Here is an 18,656-nt window from a genome sequence, read left to right on the forward strand (position 1 = left end):
CAGATCACGTGTCTCGTTGCTGGGTCAACTTCTGGCTGTTTACGTTCTGCCCGTAAACGGAAGCCCTTGCCCCGCCTCACACCGACCAAAACAATAAACATTTATTTATTCAACTGGGGCTCCTGCTGGTCTGCACTCTGCGTGTTTACAGACCGATTGATTTGCTCCCTTTCTGTTGTTGTGTTTGTGTTTGCTGTGTTTGTTGTTGCTATTGTATTTGAAGACAGAGTAATAGTTCTGCTACAGAGGACTACCTTGCCTGCACTGCTGAACTGCTCGTCTTTCGAGCGTGTATCGTCGCTTCTCATACCCTTCCTCACTCCATAACCACACCATGGACAGAGTAAGTTCTCTTCTACTTTAATGCATTGCTACTGAACTGTCTTGCACAGCACTAACTCAACCCCTAGCGCATTCGACAGCCTCTCCGTGTCCGGCCAGACGAGAATGCTATCGCCCGGCAGACCAGCCGAATCCAGCTCAAACCCGTCACCACGCTTCCTATCGTCTCCAACAATGCCGACAAGCTGGGCCTCAAAGCCGGTGCAAAGCGCGTTGCTCTCGGCGACGTGAGCAATGCCGTCAAGCCAGCTTCAAACATCGCTGCTGGTGGAAAGCTCGTGCAGCAGCTGCCATCAAAACAAACCGTGCAGCCGGTATCGCGCAAGTCGTCTCGGACAGCACTTAGCTCGCAGACCAACGTCAACAGAGCGCACACCCATGAATCTCAGACGGCGGATATCGCCGCCCGTGACTCGCGCCATCATGTTACTACTGCTCAGGTCGCCGAGGTCTACGAGCGAATGCACAAGACAAAGCAAAGCAGCATTGAGCCAGAATATGAGGAAGACGACTCCATTGCAATTGTCGAAAAGGCAGTGAGCGCTGTGCAGTTTTCTTCTGACTCTGCTCTGGATATTCATGAGCAGGAGGAGGCTGAAGTTGACGACACTAAAGAGCTTTTGGTTGCAAACACATCGAGTATTCTGAACAATCTCGACTCTACAGATTTCACAGTACAATCAACCACCAACCCTGGTGCTCTATTCCCAGTCATCAGCGACAAGACCAGAGCAGAGTACGAGCAGGTTGCTATCAATTTCTTGCAGTCTGAAGAAGCAAAGGCTCTCGAACCAGACTATGAAGGCGATGAGGATTGGTACGATGTATCAATGGTTTCAGAGTACAGCGAGGAGATTTTTGTATACATGCGCGAGCTAGAGATCAAATCTCGTCCCAACCCAGCCTACATGGACAACCAGACCGAGATTCACTGGTCGATGCGAAGTATTCTAGTTGACTGGCTTGTTGAAGTCCACAACCGCCTCAACCTACTTCCAGAGACTCTGTTTCTCACCATTAATTACATTGACCGATTTTTATCGCTCAAAGTTGTTTCTCTTGCAAAGCTGCAGCTTGTGGGCGCGACCGCCCTTTTTGTTGCTGCGAAATATGAGGAAATCAACTGTCCATCGGTGCAAGAAATCACATTCATGGTTGACTACAGCTACACAGCCGAAGAGATCTTCAAGGCTGAGCGATTCATGATCTCGCTGCTGGAGTTCAATTTGGGATGGCCAGGACCAATGAGTTTCCTGAGACGAACCAGCAAAGCGGATGACTATGATCTCGACACGCGGACGTTGGCCAAATACATCTTGGAGGTCACCATCATGGACGAGCGATTTGTCGGGGCACCCCCGAGCTGGCTTGCTGCTGCTGCTCACTGTCTGTCCCGAAAGATACTAAACAGGGGAGAATGGGTGAGCTACAGTCTGAGACGAATATTATGTATAGACGCATGACTAACAACTTTTGTATAGACTGATGCACATGTGTACTATTCTGGATTCCTGCTTTCCCAGCTCAGACCGGCCATGAACGTGCTGGTAGAGTGCCTAAGGACGCCCAAAGACCATCATCGCGCAATCTACGAGAAGTACTCTGACCGGAAATTCAAAAAGGCATCTCTGTACGTGTCCGAGTGGATCGCCGGCGTCTACAACTAGTCTTGCGGTCGACTTCTTTTGTGACGATTTCCTTTGTTTGTGTTTTGTGATCTTATAATATCCAAAAAATTGCATTTTCGGCTCTATCGCCGATTTTCATCCCGTTCCAATGCTTTGCTTGAAGTTTCTCTAATGAATGTACTTTGTTAATGTTTGTCGGTTTGGTCAAGGGCTTTTTCTTTCTTCACATATCTTCTTATCAATCTATATATGCTAGATGTTGTTGCACTCACTCAATGTTTACGATTTCCCAATTAGTCACAGTTTAGAGATAATGATGTAAGCATTGGGGGTTAGGGGACCCCGTGGCCCGATACCGTCATCTTGACGATACCCCGAAGTCTGGCCCCAATCGCCAGTTTGAGCAGTTTGAGCAGATCTCGTGAAGTTGCGCGAGAAGTCTACAGCAGACTACTACTCAGACAGACAGACAGTTGCAACAGCATGCAGCTCGCAACAGCCAGGCGGCTCTCACTGCGCGCGCCGGCGTCACTATCAGCAGTCACCGCGACGCACGCGCATCGCCAGCGATCTACTCGCCCACACACATCCCTCTCGCTCGACGAGCAATGCAGCAGGCCCCTCAGGCTGTATTCCACGCGCGATCGCTCTGGTGAGGGTTTTTCCAACACGTACTCGCCCGGCGGCAATCCCAGCGGCCCGCTATTTAACCGCCCGCCATCACCAAACGCAAGCGGATCGATCTCGTCGCCGCCGTACGCGCCATACTCGGCGCTCGACGACGGGCTTGGAGAGCGCGGTTCTGCGGGCGGAGGAGGAGGCGCGAGCGGGCGTGGTGCGTACGGTGGAGGCAGGTTTAGCTCGATTAAAGGAGGCTCGGTGCTCAGTCCGCGCGCGATCAAGAAGCATTTGGACGATTATGTGATTGGGCAGGATCGAGCAAAGACGGTGATTTCGGTCGCGGTGTTTAATCATTATCTGAGGGCGCAGAGTATCGAGGACCGGAGGATGAGGATCAGGAAAGAGTTCGATAGTCGGCTGCGCAGGGACGCGGCGCCGTTTCAGCATCCTTTGTTCACGGAGGAACGCGATGCGATGATGCGTGAGTCTTCTGCGGGTGCGTATTCTAACTGATCTCTGCGGATATTGTTCATGTCCATACTAACTAATGGTAGATGACGAGTCTGAGCCAACGCTGGAGAAAACAAATGTGCTGCTGCTCGGCCCGACTGGTAGTGGCAAGACCCTGCTGATGCAGTCAGTGGCCAAGAGCCTCGACGTGCCGTTTGCTATGGTCGACTGCACGGCGCTGACGCAGGCAGGTTATATCGGCGATGACGCTGATATCTGTATTCAGCGATTAATGGCCAATTGCGACTACGACGTCGAGAAAGCTGGTATGTGTGATTGAGACTGTATCGTTACGGGTTGAGACTAATATATCGTGAGTAGAATTCGGGATAGTAGTCCTTGACGAATGCGATAAGCTAGCAAAGCCAGCGCGCCAGGGTGTGTTTGCGACAAAAGACATTGCCGGCGAAGGAGTGCAGCAGGCGCTGTTGCAGATGCTGGAAGGCTCAAACATCACAGTCAAGCGGTCCACGGGGAACATGTCGCAGGGGAAGGAGACGTTTGTGGTAAATACGACGAATATTCTATTTGTCTTGTCTGGTGCTTTTGTGGGGTTGGATGAGATCATTGGGGAACGAATTGGCAAGAAACAGGTACGTTCTGATCTTTACAGTTATAGAAGAGTGATGAGCTAACTCTGTGATAGTCGCTGGGCTTTCGTACTCCCGGAGCCGACTTGCAGCCACCGAAATCGACAGACGAAATTGCGAAAGATAAAGCGACGATCTTGAACCACGTCCAGACCGAAGACCTCACGAGATTTGGAATGATCCCGGAGTTGATTGGCCGAATCCCCCTTGTCTCGCCCCTCCTCCCCCTGTCAGAATCAGACATGATTCGAATAATCACCGAGCCCAAAAACGCGATCCTCAAACAGTACGAGCATTCGTTCCGCATGTTTGGCGTCGAGCTCAAGTTCACCACGCCGGCGATGCAAGCGCTCGCGCGCCTCGCGCTCAAGCAGGGCACGGGTGCGCGCGGTCTCAAATCGATAATGGCGCGTCTGCTGCTGAACGTAAACTACGAGCTTCCCGAGTCGTCGATCAAGTACGTGCTCGTGACGGAAGCCGTGGTCGAGAGCTTTGCGAGCTCGGGAAATAACGAGGGTAGCGTGAAGCCGCTTTATTTCTCGAGAGGCGAGCAGTACCGGTTCATCAACGAGCTCACGAGCGAGAATGAACGCAGCGCGAAGGTGAGCGAGATGACGGATGCGGAGGCGGGCGAGAGTGGTGAGGAGATGTTTATTGAGCATCAGGATGAATCTGGAATGCGTCGCGTAGGATTCGTTGAGTAGCCTCTTCTTCTCTATCTTTTTTTGTTATTCTTTCGTGCGTTCTGGTTTTGGATGATATGGGAGTTGGAGAAGGAGGAGCATCAACGAATGGCGTTGACCAATATTTAAGACAACGGTCTTCTGAACAGATTTGTTTCTCTTGTATTTGTTTGTTCTTGTAGTCTGTTTTGCTAGTCTATGCTTTGTTTGTTTGCTGCTGTCTGCTTTTATTTGATTAACGGTTGGTTATCGGTTTCTAATACACATGGTGACAAGGACACGGTTCTCTCTTTTTACTCTCGCTTCTCATTTATATTTATTTGTTTCACATCACGTTAATGAAATTACTTGCATTACTTTTACCTTGATATGCGGTCGTGATCTTCGTGATCAGGGGAGGAAAGAAGGAGGGTGGTGGCATGTGTAGAGTATATTCTCATTCTTCTGTTCAACGCGGACAGTACGGCAGTTTAATACCCCTTCTCTACCCCGAGATCAAAAGTGAAAAGAAAATGATAAGCTCACATTCATGAAGAAGTCATCAAATTGAATAAAAAAACCCATTCAGAAAAGATGAAGCGGCACTAAAGCGGCTCATAATTTATTGATTTTAATCTCCAAAAAAGCGGCTCTGCTCCAGAATCACCACAGAAAAATCCGAAAACCAAGATTTCCGTCTACTACACCCCGCCAGTTCTCTGATTAGTATATCTATATAATATGAAAAAATAGGAATTATATATATAGAAGTATATAAACGTATAACGTACACAAAATTAGGAGGAAAGCTCTATAGGCGAATTATACAAACAGAGAAAAAGAAGATCAAAAAGTGAAAAAAAAAGAAAATATAGGGGAAATATATAGAGGGTAAGATGCAGCTGAAAGGGATTCACATGGTAAGTCATAACAATGTACATGTAAACAGGGTGAGTTCATGCGATAAATCACGGGCCAAAAAAACACGATCGAGACGGACGGGAGATGATTCGAGGATGGAAGGGAGAGAGATGGAGGGGAGGTCATTATGATAAAAAAATTTGGAAAGGAAATAATCCGTGCAAGTTCTCAAGTCAACCAAACCGCCGGCTCCTGCGACGCGCGCTCATTCATCGCCCTCACGAACCGCCACAGCTCCGCATCCGCCAAATTCCACCCTTCAATCATCTTTCTCGTCCGCTTCATAGCCGCCGTCGTGCTCAGCACGCCGTTGCGCGCAGCGTTAATCACGTCCTTCGTCGGCTGCAGTGGCGGGGGTACACCGTTGCGCGACGGGCGGCCGATCGCCTCGGCGTCTTTGTGCAGCTGCTTGGCTTCCGAGGCGGGCAGGCACTGGTCGAGTTGGATCGAGAGGACGGAGAAGGGGCTTGCGGGGCTGTCGACGGAGGATTTTCCAGGGGTCGTAGAGGTAGAGGTTTCGGCGTCGTCGTCGTCTGCTTGACTAGAACCGGAGTTTCGGAGGACACCACCGAACGAGAACCCGAGCGCCCACTCAAAGTAGTTATCTAGCGCGCAGGCAGGCGACATATCCAGCTGCGCCTCCCAAATCGCATAGTACTGATCGTCAAGCACCTCGTAGTTCGCTGCCGCCAGCTTTTTCAGCTCAAGCATGCGGTCCGGCGCGCCTACTCCTTCTTCCACGATCTCATCCGTGACCGCTTTCGTGAACGCGTCGCGTGTCGTTTTCCGACGCACAAAGTCGGCAGACAGCGGGTTTGCGGTGCTGTAAGTCAGCGCGAGATGCGTGAGCGGGTGCGGCACCGTCACAAACTTGAACGCGCTCTTCGTCCGGCCGATGACCTCTGCGAACTTGATGAATCCGCTCGGCAGGTTGCTGTTGCACTTGTAGCATTTTTCCTTGCCGGGCGGGCAGAACTGCTCCAGCTCCTCGGGCGGACAGACAGTCAGCGCGTAGGCGGTCGAGAGCGCGGGGTAGTGTAGAATTCTGTCGGTAGAAGGGAATGGCTCGACGATCTCGATGCCGTCGGAGAATCGCGAGAGCCAGTTGTTGTGCATGTGCGCGTTGATCACGTCAGGCAGCAGCTCGGGCGGCATGTTTTTGTACGTCGACTCGACAAACTCCTCGGTGTAGTGCACAAACACGCCGATCTTTGGCTCCACAATCACAATCTCGTCCACGTAGCCCGCGATGTTGCCGCGGTGGCCGGTGGTGAATGCGTTTGCGACGAATTCGTCGACGGCTTTGTTGGCGCCCGTGACAAAGTCGCTGCCCAGGTCTTTGTAGACGGTCAACAATCCAAACTGGCATTCGCGGAGGTGCTTGAGCTCGTTTTGGTTTGGTTTGGTGGTGAAGGGGAAGATCTAAATATCGTGTGAGTGGAAAATCAAAATATTACAAACATCAAGACGCACTCTGTGGTTGGCAAGAATGCCGGTAGGAGCGGTGGACCAGGCGAGATACTTTAGAGTATCGATCTTTTTGTGAGCTCGTAGACTGGGAATAGCCTCGAGCTCATTGAATCTCGGGTTCTTCTTTGAATCCTCGGTGGTGAGCACGACAGGCATAAAACCGTACGCCCAGATGGCGCGTTTCCATCGCTCCAGGACGGCGCGCTCGATGGTGACGTTGACGCCCAGGGCCGCGAACTCTGCTTCGTCAAAGAAGGAGTAGATAGGGCAGCGGTCGAGCTGCTGGGGGATGACGGCAACATCCGAGTCGGCAGTCGAGACCGAGAAGGAGAACGGGGTTTCCCAGGACGAGGAGGGGATGTAGTTGTTCATGGGCGCGGGGTCAGAGGCAGGGGTAGACAAGTCGTTTGACTTTGACAAGAAGTGCGAAGAGGAGAAGCGACCCCTGCCCCTGCTACTGCTTCTAAACCCGGCATTTCTCGAGGAGGAGGAGTATACCGAGAGCGAGACGAGGGAGAGCAGCGCGACGACGAGGATGGTGAACAGCCGGCGCCCGCGAAAGTAAGCTCTGAGATGCACAAAGATGGACTTGCGGATGAACGAGGACGAAGGCGAGAACGCCATTTTGCGATGATGGTCTGGTTCCGGCGCTTCAGGCGGTTCTGCTGCTGCTGCTGCCGCTGCTGCCGCTGCTACTGCTGCTGGCTTGCGCAGGCGTGCCCAGGTTGATACAGAAGGCACGGTAGAGAGATAGAGGCCAGGGCGGCCGCAGACAGGGTTCGACTAGCAATGGGACAAGATAAGGACGGGGAAGGACGCGCACGGCACAGAAACAGACTGACGATGACGAGCAGCCGGTTCAGCGTTCAGCAGAGCAGGAATGAAAGCAGAGAAGGATGCCAGAGTGGAAGAAGATACGCGCTCCGACGGTCAGAGCCTGAGTCGAGTGGAAGCTGGATGGCCAAACCCTAAGCCTCGAACCTTTAGGTCTCTCGGACCAGAAGCCAGCAGCGATTAGGTTTCTCCGGTGACGCGGTCCGATAAACATAAAACGGGAGGAAGAATAAATAAGAGTTGAGGTTAGGACGGGAAGGGGAAGGGGAGGCTGTCGGAGGGAACAGGGAGCAGCGAGCAGGAAGCGGTGTGTCGGGCGTAGAGGTTTGGCTGCCTGCGCTGCCCGCTGATAATCGCGATAATCAGTCACCGCAACTGCGCATCGCTCTTCGTGATGATAGTCGGACCTGCTCCTAACCGTCTGCCGCGATAGTCCTCTTCCCGTCTCGCAGTGGCGTCGCGTTTGGCAGCCTGCAGTTTCTTCCTACTTCCTGTCCGTTCCGGCTTTCCTGCATCCTGGATTCCCGCCTGCCTGCATCCATCCTGCCTCTGTATTATCCTACTATTATCTCTCTTTAGTAATGCTGCTCTACCTGCCTTCGCGGCTGCCCCTGTGGGGGATTAGAAATTGCTACTCGTGATTGGACCAGTCCTGTTCGCCAGACTGTGGCAGACTGTGCCGGATATCTGCTTCTTTCCACACAAAACAGCTGTACCGACAACCTGCCCTCCTCAGACGCCTCTCGCCGCCGTAGATCTCTTCAACACTCTTTACTCCTACTCCCACAGCACCCAACCCTCGCAATAAGCAGGATCCAAACCGCAGAACAAAACAAGGGACGAGGCACGTGCGCACCAAAGATAGTCGCCGAAAGAAGTTTGGCGCGGCTTTCCTCGCGCGCCGCCTCGAGAAGCAAAGACGTCCTCTTCACTCTCGAAACCACCCTCATCGGCCTCCACTATCCCCACCCCAGCCAGCTCCACTCAATTACCTCTACAAACCCACACCAGACATGTCTCTCTTCGACGCAGACTCCTTCGCGAGTCCGTTCCGGATCGTGAATCTCGTTATTGGCGCGCTCATGGTACGGTTTGCCTGCAGTCCTGCTATCGAGCCCTACCTCGTCTGCATTCGCTTGCTTGGCTAGGCTAACCTTCTTGTCCTGTCTAGATCCTCGGCGGTTTTGCTTCTTTCTTTCCTTTGAGCTTGTATGTGCTTTCTGTGTGAAGTAGTCCTGTCTGCGCTGCCTGCGCCTATACGCCTGAACTAACCTCCATTGTCTTATCAATAGCCGAAATGTACTTACCTCCACACCAGCATTCACTATTCTGTCATATCCAGAACAGCACTAATGACATCTTGTTTATTTTATAGGTCATCTTGGGACTCTACACCCTTCTCTTTGGCTCTCTCGTCATCGCTGCCGGTACGTCTTATATCAATTACCTTCACTTATCTGACACTAATATACCACCTCCCCAGAGTTCTCGATTCCCACCCAAATCGCTCGCTATGCTTCCTTCTTGATGTCTTTCCTCGGCAGAGGTCTTTGTACGTTCTTCCTCTGTTGCCTCGAGAATGAGGTGCAGCACATGCTGACTTTCCAACTCTAGTCTACGTCTTCATGGGTGCTCTCGTCCTCTCCCCCGGACCTTTGAGAGTCGTCGGCGGCGCCGTCATCATCCTGTAAGCTCTCCTCCTTCCTTTTTAGTATTCAATGTACTTACCATCCCAGCGTCGGTGCCATCTACATCGTCCTCGAGTTCACGCCCTCAATCGAACCGCCCACCAACATGCGAAGCGACGAATACGGCTACGAAGCGCCTGTCGGCGAGACCGTCTAAATCCCTCGACGTTGTATAGAGAACTGCAGGGTTCGTTCCGATCTCCTATGATTAGGAACATCAGCGGAAAGGAGCACCGGCAAGTTGCAGCCTGTAAGATATTGAGGTTGATGCTCTGAGTGATAATTACTGATGGAAAGCCCACATCTGGTTGGGATCCAGTGGGATTACTTGCGTGTGATAATGCTGCCGGATTATGCACGCATGTGCTTTGCTTTATATTCTTTTCGATTTGTACAAATTTCATGTGATAGATAATAATATGGTATTTTTGGTATATATAAACCCACGACAAACACCCCATCAAGGCTGTCTATACAACACAATCTCGCTCTGCTTAAAGTACCGACGCGAGTCCTCGTCGATCAACACCAGCGACAAGAACGTCCGCGTCGAGAACTTCTTGTTGATATCCCTGTACGTCGGCGTCAAATCGAATCCTCCCAAAAACAGCCGAATCGGAATCGTCTCGCCCCTGACCGGCGCGCCGTCCATGATCTCGAACCGGACGAGCGTCTCGCTTTCGTTGTATTGGTTCGGCGGCGTACCCGTCGTCTCGCGGCGGACGATCGAGAGCTCCATGTGCTTGATCTTGAGTCTGACGAGGAGGAAGTATATGCGTCCGACAATCACGTCCTTGAGATGGTAGCGCGATTTGGAGTACTCAAACTCAATGTGCAGACAATCCTCGATTCCGACGTCCATCTTGATCGAGCTCACGGTGTCGGGCGGGATATTGAACGAGTACACCCAGAGATCCTTCTCTCTGATCACGTCCGCCATCCGGCGCCCGACCGTGACGCGGATGAAGTAGCGCAGACGCACGTTCACGCCGTTGTATGACTCAAACTGCTTCTCCACGTTGCGGAATTCAAACTGATACGTCTCCGGGCGCTGCAACTCGCCTGGAGCAGCAAGCTCCTGACCCAGCGTTAAAAAGTCATACGTGTTGCCCTTATCCGCAAACATCTCTTAACATCAACCAGTTAACCACCACTTCTGCGATTCTCAATCCCACCGGACGAATAACAAACAAATAAAACTCACCAATCGTCCCAATAAACTGCACTTTAATCCCAATATGCTCCAACCGCCGCCCATCCTTTGGCCGCACGACAATAGAGCCCTTAACCGTCTCCCCGTCAACAAACAGCGGCACTTTCTCCTTCCGCCGCTTGTCGATGCGCACATCAACGTGCTTGCGCTGATCTTCGCCGTCCAGCCGAATCTCAATGTCGAGCGGGGACTTGAAAAATAGCGCCATTGCCCTCTGCTTTTCTGTTTCTTCCTACTTGCTGTCTTCTTGGAGAGCAGGTGCAAGACGTGAGAGCATCGCCGCATTACGTTTCTGGCACCGCAGTTAAGCGCAAACCTTATTAGTCTCCTGTCACGTGATAATGACTTTGTATAAAGCTCCCGCCTGAATTTTTTTCTTCTTCACTGTCGAATGCAGAATATCTGATGCTTTACTACCTCTGTTCTGCTACCTCTGTTTTTAGCATATCTTTTGAATACAGTCTACTTTGACCTTTTTTTAACGCTAGAATGACCTACGATCTTCTTTTCCGCAACTACAGACAACAATCAACCCCCCCCTCCCCCTACAAAGACCACATCAACATCTCCATCCCACCTCTGCAAACACCTACCACCTCTGCAACACTTTCCAAACCACAAAAGCAAAAAGCGCGCAGACAGCTCCCTATGACGATAAAGATTATGACATCAAAGAACTATCGATGATGATTGCACATAATTTTATTAAATTTGAATTTCTTCACTTTCTGAGGGATTTGTCGTCGCTTTTTTGCTTCTGTGGCTTGGAATGGGCTGCAGAGGGTGTGGTTGTGGAGGATAGGGGAGGGGGTCGCTGTTGGTGTTTTCTGTGATGGGTTTGGAATTGAAGATTGTTGATCGTTCTGAGCTGTGCAGACGTAGTGGACTGATTGCAATTGTATTTCCAAGGCCAAAACATAGAGAAAACAACCGTAACAATGAAACGAGCAACACCAAACCAAGAAAATCATACAAAAAGAAAACAAAAAACACAAACCACGTCCTTCACGAAAGAGTAACCAACTCTCAGTGCTCATCATCCTCACTGCACAAAGTAAGACAGTCAAGCAAGTTCCTTGCCTTCACATGCATAACCCCTCCATCACTATCACTAATTCCCAAATGAATCATAACCGTATCGTCCAGCCAGCCGTGATAATAGTCATTCACCAGGTTATTCTTCTCCGTCGAATTCGGCATCCCGTAGACCCTAGCGTACGCGTCAATGATCGACGTATCCTCCTCAAACGCCATCTCCTCGACCTCTTCGTCCACGAGCGGAGTGTTGCGCTTGCCTAACATCCGCTTCGTGATGTAACTGAAGCCGCGCTTCAAACGCTCGAAGCCGTCTTCGGATTCGGTTGATTTGACGGGGATACTTGTCGCGTTGGAGGGAACAGGGAGACGGTCATGATACGCAGGGTCTTTCTCGAAACTGTCCTTGATCGAGTCAGTCGCATCGTGCAGTGCGGGGTTTTCGTCATACACCTCGCCGATTGACAGCGGAGAGCTGTCGGCCTTGTTTTCCAAATACTCCTTGATCGGGACCGTCTTGTCGTGCATCGCAGGATCTTTGTCATAGCTTTCCATGCCTACCGTTGAGCCGTTGCGTAGTTCAGGATGGTCGTCAAAGAGCTCGGTTATTGGTGGCAGCGCATCGTGCTCTGCGGGATCTTTGTTGAACTGGGGATCATATGATGGGATTTTGTCGGGCGTTGCTGGGTCTGCGGGAGTTCCTGTCCTAGCGGGACTACCAGAGGCATCGTCCATACCTGCATCGTAGTCATTCGCAGAGACTGTCTTTCCCGTCTCCAAATCCTCATGCCCGCCAAATCCATTCTCAGAACTAGGATCCGAGTCCGAATAAATCGGGACATCAAACGACGGCTCCAACAACTTCTCGTTCAGCCCGTTTTCATACTCCTCAGCTTCCTGATCCTCCAACACGTTCCAGACCTCTTTCCCGCCGTAGACGTGGTCGTTCCAGGCATCGCGGTTGCGTCGGTTATTGTGATCCCACGTCATCGAGACCGTGAAGATAAACGACTTCTCGTCCGCGCCCACGTAGATGATATTACTCGACCGCCCGACGACGTTGAACGGCGCCGTGATATTCGTAAGCACCACGTACCGCCGATAAAAAATCTCGAGAAAGCTGAGGTATTTGATTTGGAAAATCTCAATGTTGACGGTATTGTGGATCGTAGGAATGCACGGGAAATCGCAAAGCGTGACGCGCAGCGAATTTGAGCCCTGGTGAATCTCATTCACAAACGGCTTGTCCGGGTCATGAAAATCCTTCTTTAGCGACTTTATGCATTTCGGAGTCTCGTGCGCTCCCAGCAGGTTCTGGTTCTGGGCAGCGTCGGACCTGCCCTCGAAAAGCGACTCGATAGAGGAAATCGAGCGGTTCTCGATCGCGCGCTGCACGTACGGCTTGTCGTGCTCGTCAAAGAACACGAACCAGTTCTTCTCAATCATGTGATACTCGTCCCGCGGAAGCTCTGTCGGCTCTTTGAATCGCACTGGCACGTGTGAGATGTTCATCTTCCGCCCAATGTCGGGGATGATCATGCGCAAGTCGATGATGTACTGCGACCAGCAGTTGCCCTTGCCATGGTCGCCCACAATCATGAGCGGTTCGCCCTCGGGCGAGAAGAACAGACGCGCGTCCGTCGCGCCAACCTTCTCTGAAAGAACAGCGTACTTTCCCTGGCACGAACCCTTCGGCGACTCCCACTCCGGGAAATCGTACGTGACTAGGTCGGTCTGGCACTGCAGCACCTGCCGCTCTGCACCCTGGCTCTTTCCCCAGGCCATGTCGCAGTACACCATATGACTCCTCACCGGCTCCTTGCTATCAAACTCGCTCTTATCGGACGATCGCGCAAGCGCAAAGTACGGGTTCGGCGAGCCCTTGGGGTACGGAAGAATCGACGGGTTGAACCGGATCGGCGTGTTTGGACCGTACCATGGGAAATCGATGCGCGCGAGCGTGCCTTCATCGCCAGACTCGGAGACGAGGACGGTCGAGGATTCGGCAGTGTGCTTGGGATTGGAGCAGTACTGGAGATGGCGCAATGGTTGCGGGTCGGACATAAGCATGTGGTTCTGCTCATACTGGAAGATGACTGAGCTGCGGATGCCCTCGGGGGTGGTGAGGCCGAAGTGGTGTCCGGGAGGCGATGCTGCCACTTGCGGAGAGGATGTCGAGAGAGTGAAGGGGGATAGACGTGGGAACTCGAGGTCTGCAGAGAAAAAGACGTAGGATACGGAAAGGGCGATGAATCCAAACGCGGTGAGCAGAATCAATGCTCGCGGTAGCGATAATGTAGAATGGCTTTTGCGGGTGAAGCCTTGGAACATCGTGACCAAACTGCGCTAGTAGACCAGAGACTGGTCGAAGGGAATAAGAAAAATAGAGTCAGTAGGCAAGAGGAAGAAGAAGACCAGGAGAAAGGGATAGACGAAGACAATGTGGAGTGGGGAGGCCAGTTTTGCGTGCCCCGGGGTGAACCCCGAAACGGGCAGCATAGACCTTGGTTGTGATAGATCTGGAGCAGGAGGATCCACGGAGGAGGATATGGATGGGACGACGGCGGAGAGGAGTGAACAGGGCAATCTCAGACTGATCGTCAGTGGATCTGTAAACTTTGAGATTGATGATGAAGAACCGCCGAACAGCCCGCCATGATTAATCAATTTGGACTATAATAACACAATCCCTGTTTGAACAACAAAGGACTGATGATAAAGACAATAGCGACAATACCAGCGACCAGACGAATTAATTGCGACGCGCCCCGGATTTCGTTTAGTTCACGTCACAGCCGAGCTAATTTTCATTTATTTTAGCCGCCGCCGCAGCTGTGCTCAGGGATCCCGCGGCCGGCTTGGAGGAGGATGTGCCTGCGTCCTGCTGCGGATCCCCTGTCTGCACTGCACAGTCCGCGTGAATAAAGCGCACTGAGGAATTCTGCTCAAGCACCCCTGTTAAGCAGGGAGAACTGCCCGCAGCACGGCGGTGATACCATTCGCGGACCCACCGCGCTGGGAAACCCCTCCCTCCTCAACGCGTCCACTGATCGGCGCGGGCCAATCTGCAGGGATAACACCAGACCCGCTGCTTACCATTAGTACAAGCACCTCTTTAATGTGAGCAGGGGCAGCGCCGCATCAGCTAACAGCTTCGTCATGTTTAGTCGAGCAAAGTTTCTGTAGGAGAACCAGGACAATAGATTGATCTTGCGATAGCGAGCCGACGGTTTTTGTTTTAGATATATACATCTGTGCTCTGGGAGATGGATCTTCCTGGATTTGGCAACGATGCGGTATGTGCTCTACTGATTCTCTTCTCATCGTGCCCGTCATCAGATATCTCAGATTTGATTGTGCAAGAGTGATCGCTGACTTTCTGAATCTTTAGACAAGCAAAACTGTAAACACTTTAACCCTCGGGTCGCAATCAGAATGGAGATTTGAAGTTGCTTTGGACAAGACCGTCAACGTCAAGGTAGCCTCATCCATTGCTAATACCTGAGATCACTGTATATGATGCTAACGACAGTCTCTCCATGACAGATACTACAAGGACACGCCGAAATCTTCGGCACAGAACTTGCACTAGGCCACACCTATCAATTCACGGCGACAAAACTCAGTATATACACATGGCTAGGCTGCCAGATCGAATGGGAAGGCGAGGTACTAGGCGAGTACACCTCGGACGAGTCGGCGATGCCAAACTATGCAAATCTACACTTTGCCCTCGAAAAGCTTCGCGCGCAGGCCGCAGCAATTGATACACAGTATATAAAGAAGGAAATCGGTGCCGCTGCTACCTCAGGTCAACCAGATCGCGAGGCCGAGGGCCCAAAAGTTTTGATTATCGGACCCCGGTTTTCGGGAAAAACCTCGCTCGCGAAAATTCTCACCGCATATGCTTCGAAAATGGGACGCTCGCCAGTGGCGATCAGTCTTGATCCGAAGGAGAGCATGCTCAGTCTTCCTGGCACGATCTCGGCCGCGACGTTTGCGACGATGATGGATGTCGAAAAGACAGAGACGTGGAGCTCGAGCGCGACGACGGGGCCGATGCATATCCCGCCAAAGAATCCGATTGTGTATTATTATGGCTCTGATTCTCCGACTGATAATATTCGGTTTTACAAGAGCGTGATGAATAGATTATCTCTTGCGGTCTCTTCCCGGATAGCAGTCGATGCAAAAGGTATGGCTGCAGTCATGTCAATTTCCTTCCTTTTTATTATGCTAACAAACATCATCTATAGCGCGAATCTCCGGCACAATAATCGACGCAACAGGAATCCTAGACCCCAAAGTCGGCTACGACCTCATCGACACCATCGTCGCCGACTTCTCCGTCGACGTCGTGGTCACAGTGGGCAACGAGCGTCTGTACAACGACCTCCTAAAGAGATACAACGCCAGACAAAACATGACGGTGGTAAAAGTCCCGCGGTCGGGAGGTGTGGTCGAGACTGATGCTAGTTATCTGCGGTCGATTCAGCAGAGGTTGTTTAAGGAGTACTTTTATGGACAGCCAAAGTTTCCGCTTTCGGCATTCACTGTCACTGTTGATATCTCTGCTGTTACTGTATACAAACGAGCAGAACGTAAGCCAACTCTCCTGTCTATCTCTTTCTGTTTACATTTATGGCCGCACGCTGACATATGATACTGTAGAATCGCGTCTGGTCAGCTCATCAGCCTTACCGATCGGCACTGAACTATCTACAGCCCACGAATCGCTCATCACAAAGACGGCTGCGTCCGCGGCACTGCAGAATTCGATCTTGGCGCTTCTGTACGCAAGTCCTAGTGATTCCGAGGAGGATATCGCAGAATCCAGCGTCATGGGATTTGTGCATATGTAAGTATCTCAATCTCGTTATGTTGTTGTTGTGGTTGGGAATGGATGTGCTGACTGAAATTTAATTCCAGACTGGACGTGGACGAGACAAAACACAAGATGAAGGTACTGATGCCGATCAAGTCGCGATTGCCAGCGCAGGTATATCTCATGGGAAGCTATCACTACATGGAATGAGCAGACGTGGCTGGCTCCAGGATGTTTGTTGTTGTCCTCTTGCGTACAATTGATCGCTGGTATGTGACGATGTACGGCCGAGACGGCTAATATGTATAATATATAAACCAAAATAAAAATTCAAGACAAAGCAATAGTTTATTAATGATAAAATTATCGCAGATGGAATACCCACCTTGTTCCAGTTCAGGTGTCTAATTAATTATAGAATCAGCCGTGCGGATGTTGAACGTGAATAACACAGTCTAGGCCGATCGCCCGTACAGAAAGCATGCCTTTGATCAGAATGTTAGATCATCTTTTTCGAGATCCGAAGCGCAGGGCAGGAGCCTTGGCCTTCTCAGGTCTGGTTTTGAGACGAAAGCGGGCCGGTACCGAACGGCTGAGATCTGAGACAGACTGGAGGAGGGTATGTGAGAGTGCGAGAGAGAGAGAGTGAGTGTAGAGAGATCCAGGGACCGTATTCCTGGAGCGGCGACCAGTCTAGTTAGAACTAACAAAATCTCGAAAAGGATAGATTGACATTCTCAACACTTTAAAAAGAGCAAGAGTCAGCTTGCAATGACGTGCAGGCATGCAGCAGCGCGTAGAGGGAGAGATGCCAGAGTCGACATGGGAAAAGCAACGGGAGATACCAAATCTGGAGAAACTGTTTTAGTTGCGGTTGGGAATAGATAATAATTCTGTATGAGGATATTCTTTAATTATATCATATTTTGTATGAGTCTTTTTCACGGGTAGAAACGAAAGAGGCTTTGGGCGAGCGGGCGGGTAGATAGTTAGATAGTTGCTGGAGACTGGATGATCAGACGATCCAAGATGCTGGATCGGAGCTTGAAGAGAAAGAGCGCAGCAGCAGCTAGCCGCGAATGTTTGACAAGAGATCGAAATCGTGCAATGATATCTGCTTTTGGCTGGCTGCATGCATGCGAGTTTTACTTTTGTTGTTTATCTGACATCAGCTAGTGCTGCCGCTTGCTCTGAGACCATCGCCAGATGCAGACAGACAGACAGACAGGCCTAGTTATGGTCGAGTCAGTCGCAAGTCAGCATACCGGATCAATCCTGTCTTACCTAACCTGGCTAGGACAAGAGCGCGAACCTTAGCTAGTCCAGATTCCATTCTCGACCAGCAGACTGAATCTGATATCCATCCTCCAGCAGTCCAGATATTCGCAAAACAGAAAGATATCAGCGCGACATCTCACATTCTTCAGTGTCTGTCCTGCTCTTCGTGCTTGCTCTCGTCGATTGGTAAAATTCACTACCTGAGCAAGCAAGATTTGACTTCCCTCAGCGTGGGCGTTGAGAGAACAAAGTCGCCGCGCGCCCGTTTGGGCGATGGAGAAAGCTAATTCGCGAGGTTTGGTAAGCTACCAAGCATCAATTTACTGGGATTACGGCAGGCTAAGCATCTGGAGAAGAGAGACAGAAGAAGAAAAAAGGGACAAAAGTCCCGAGATTACAAAGACGGAAGATTAGGGATAAAGGTAGATGAGAGGCACCGACCGGTGGAATCCGTTCATCAAGCGGAAGAGAATAGTGGTACACCGTCTGGCGCGTGTGCGCATAACGGATAGGCCTCGTTACCGTTTCCGACCACAGCGACGGACGGACGTGCGGTCATGCAGCAGCCAGCCAGGCAACGGCGGCATCCCGACGATCAGTCATTCTAGTGGATCTTCCCAGCATGGAAGCAGCGCCTACACGTGGACACCGTTTCTTTCTTCTGTATTGCACTAAATGAAGCGGCACTGAGCTGTGCTTACAGATCACGAAGCTCCAGCTCCACCATCGTTAGGCTAGCTGAACACGAACCAAGAGATGAAAATTGATAGATTTGGTGGAAGCCGTCTGAGCGGGTACCGGAGACTCTGGTATTCGTGGGGATTTAAATGAAATCTCAGCAAAGTGCCGCTCTGTGTGCCCGCCGAGAGAAGGAAAAACGCACTTGCTACCGAAGCCGAAGCGGAGCCGAAGAAGCTAAATGGTACCCTGTGCAAGCTGGCAAGCCCGCAAACCAAGAGAAGGCGCTATCCAGACAATTATCCAGACGGTGGTCTCTCGTAAAAAAAAAGGCGCCCGTATCTTTGGAAGATGTCAGTTG

At 51.2% G+C, this 18,656-nt stretch overlaps 7 protein-coding genes across 7 annotated transcripts; 4 read left to right on the top strand and 3 right to left on the bottom strand.

The window, feature by feature from the left end:
* The first annotated feature begins 135 nt into the window (after window positions 1-135).
* Window positions 136-2,280, top strand: BZA70DRAFT_283937 (cyclin-like protein). Its single transcript, XM_064913520.1, has 3 exons — window positions 136-343; window positions 411-1,763; window positions 1,824-2,280. The coding sequence occupies exons 1-3, from the start codon at window positions 335-337 to the stop codon at window positions 2,007-2,009; spliced, it is 1,548 nt and encodes a 515-aa protein (XP_064766164.1). The 5' UTR covers window positions 136-334; the 3' UTR covers window positions 2,010-2,280.
* A 46-nt stretch (window positions 2,281-2,326) lies between these two features.
* BZA70DRAFT_251191 (P-loop containing nucleoside triphosphate hydrolase protein) lies at window positions 2,327-4,735 on the top strand. Its single transcript, XM_064910705.1, has 4 exons — window positions 2,327-3,087; window positions 3,146-3,367; window positions 3,423-3,694; window positions 3,748-4,735. Exons 1-4 carry the CDS (start codon window positions 2,454-2,456, stop codon window positions 4,393-4,395), a joined length of 1,776 nt encoding a protein of 591 aa, XP_064766165.1. The 5' UTR covers window positions 2,327-2,453; the 3' UTR covers window positions 4,396-4,735.
* A 688-nt stretch (window positions 4,736-5,423) lies between these two features.
* BZA70DRAFT_82396 (uncharacterized protein) lies at window positions 5,424-7,853 on the bottom strand. The gene is made up of 2 exons (XM_064915443.1): window positions 6,748-7,853; window positions 5,424-6,696 (listed from the first exon to the last, which is right to left on the bottom strand). Exons 1-2 carry the CDS (start codon window positions 7,366-7,368, stop codon window positions 5,443-5,445), a joined length of 1,875 nt encoding a protein of 624 aa, XP_064766166.1. The 5' UTR covers window positions 7,369-7,853; the 3' UTR covers window positions 5,424-5,442.
* Window positions 7,854-8,591: 738 nt separating this feature from the next.
* BZA70DRAFT_291572 (COPI associated protein-domain-containing protein) lies at window positions 8,592-9,423 on the top strand (the record flags this gene model as incomplete). Its single annotated transcript, XM_064914309.1, has 5 exons — window positions 8,592-8,663; window positions 8,954-9,005; window positions 9,062-9,130; window positions 9,193-9,265; window positions 9,315-9,423. The coding sequence occupies 5 exons, from the start codon at window positions 8,592-8,594 to the stop codon at window positions 9,421-9,423; spliced, it is 375 nt and encodes a 124-aa protein (XP_064766167.1).
* A 266-nt stretch (window positions 9,424-9,689) lies between these two features.
* BZA70DRAFT_283946 (vacuolar protein sorting-associated protein 26-domain-containing protein) lies at window positions 9,690-10,735 on the bottom strand. The gene is made up of 2 exons (XM_064913521.1): window positions 10,471-10,735; window positions 9,690-10,394 (listed from the first exon to the last, which is right to left on the bottom strand). Exons 1-2 carry the CDS (start codon window positions 10,685-10,687, stop codon window positions 9,727-9,729), a joined length of 885 nt encoding a protein of 294 aa, XP_064766168.1. The 5' UTR covers window positions 10,688-10,735; the 3' UTR covers window positions 9,690-9,726.
* A 601-nt stretch (window positions 10,736-11,336) lies between these two features.
* BZA70DRAFT_82454 (uncharacterized protein) lies at window positions 11,337-14,280 on the bottom strand. Its single transcript, XM_064915445.1, has one exon. It carries the CDS (start codon window positions 13,843-13,845, stop codon window positions 11,506-11,508), a length of 2,340 nt encoding a protein of 779 aa, XP_064766169.1. The 5' UTR covers window positions 13,846-14,280; the 3' UTR covers window positions 11,337-11,505.
* BZA70DRAFT_82445 (Pre-mRNA cleavage complex II protein Clp1-domain-containing protein) lies at window positions 14,281-16,700 on the top strand. The gene is made up of 7 exons (XM_064915444.1): window positions 14,281-14,615; window positions 14,682-14,810; window positions 14,906-14,992; window positions 15,061-15,709; window positions 15,771-16,115; window positions 16,186-16,372; window positions 16,444-16,700. Exons 2-7 carry the CDS (start codon window positions 14,781-14,783, stop codon window positions 16,547-16,549), a joined length of 1,404 nt encoding a protein of 467 aa, XP_064766170.1. The 5' UTR covers window positions 14,281-14,615; window positions 14,682-14,780; the 3' UTR covers window positions 16,550-16,700.
* Window positions 16,701-18,656: the final 1,956 nt, after the last annotated feature.

This window comes from Myxozyma melibiosi (assembly GCF_037950935.1).
Source record: "Myxozyma melibiosi strain Phaff 52-87 chromosome Unknown BZA70scaffold_13, whole genome shotgun sequence".
NCBI classification, from domain to species: domain Eukaryota; kingdom Fungi; phylum Ascomycota; class Lipomycetes; order Lipomycetales; family Lipomycetaceae; genus Myxozyma; species Myxozyma melibiosi.

Bases quoted from the DNA above. Each gene is read 5' to 3' on its own strand.
- BZA70DRAFT_251191 (XM_064910705.1), top strand. From the start codon at position 2,454: ATGCAGCTCGCAACAGCCAGGCGGCTCTCACTGCGCGCGCCGGCGTCA. The intron at 3,088-3,145 runs GTGCGTATTCTA...AACTAATGGTAG, and splicing joins GATGCGTGAGTCTTCTGCGG to ATGACGAGTCTGAGCCAACG. The intron at 3,695-3,747 runs GTACGTTCTGAT...ACTCTGTGATAG, and splicing joins AACGAATTGGCAAGAAACAG to TCGCTGGGCTTTCGTACTCC.
- BZA70DRAFT_82396 (XM_064915443.1), bottom strand. From the start codon at position 7,368: ATGGCGTTCTCGCCTTCGTCCTCGTTCATCCGCAAGTCCATCTTTGTG. The intron at 6,697-6,747 runs GTGCGTCTTGAT...CACGATATTTAG, and splicing joins GCATTCTTGCCAACCACAGA to ATCTTCCCCTTCACCACCAA.
- BZA70DRAFT_82454 (XM_064915445.1), bottom strand. From the start codon at position 13,845: ATGTTCCAAGGCTTCACCCGCAAAAGCCATTCTACATTATCGCTACCG.
- BZA70DRAFT_82445 (XM_064915444.1), top strand. From the start codon at position 14,781: ATGGATCTTCCTGGATTTGGCAACGATGCG. The intron at 14,811-14,905 runs GTATGTGCTCTA...CTGAATCTTTAG, and splicing joins CTGGATTTGGCAACGATGCG to ACAAGCAAAACTGTAAACAC. The intron at 14,993-15,060 runs GTAGCCTCATCC...TCTCCATGACAG, and splicing joins ACAAGACCGTCAACGTCAAG to ATACTACAAGGACACGCCGA.
- BZA70DRAFT_283937 (XM_064913520.1), top strand. The intron at 1,764-1,823 runs GTGAGCTACAGT...ACTTTTGTATAG, and splicing joins TACTAAACAGGGGAGAATGG to ACTGATGCACATGTGTACTA.
- BZA70DRAFT_283946 (XM_064913521.1), bottom strand. From the start codon at position 10,687: ATGGCGCTATTTTTCAAGTCCCCGCTCGACATTGAGATTCGGCTGGAC. The intron at 10,395-10,470 runs GTGAGTTTTATT...GTTGATGTTAAG, and splicing joins GCAGTTTATTGGGACGATTG to AGATGTTTGCGGATAAGGGC.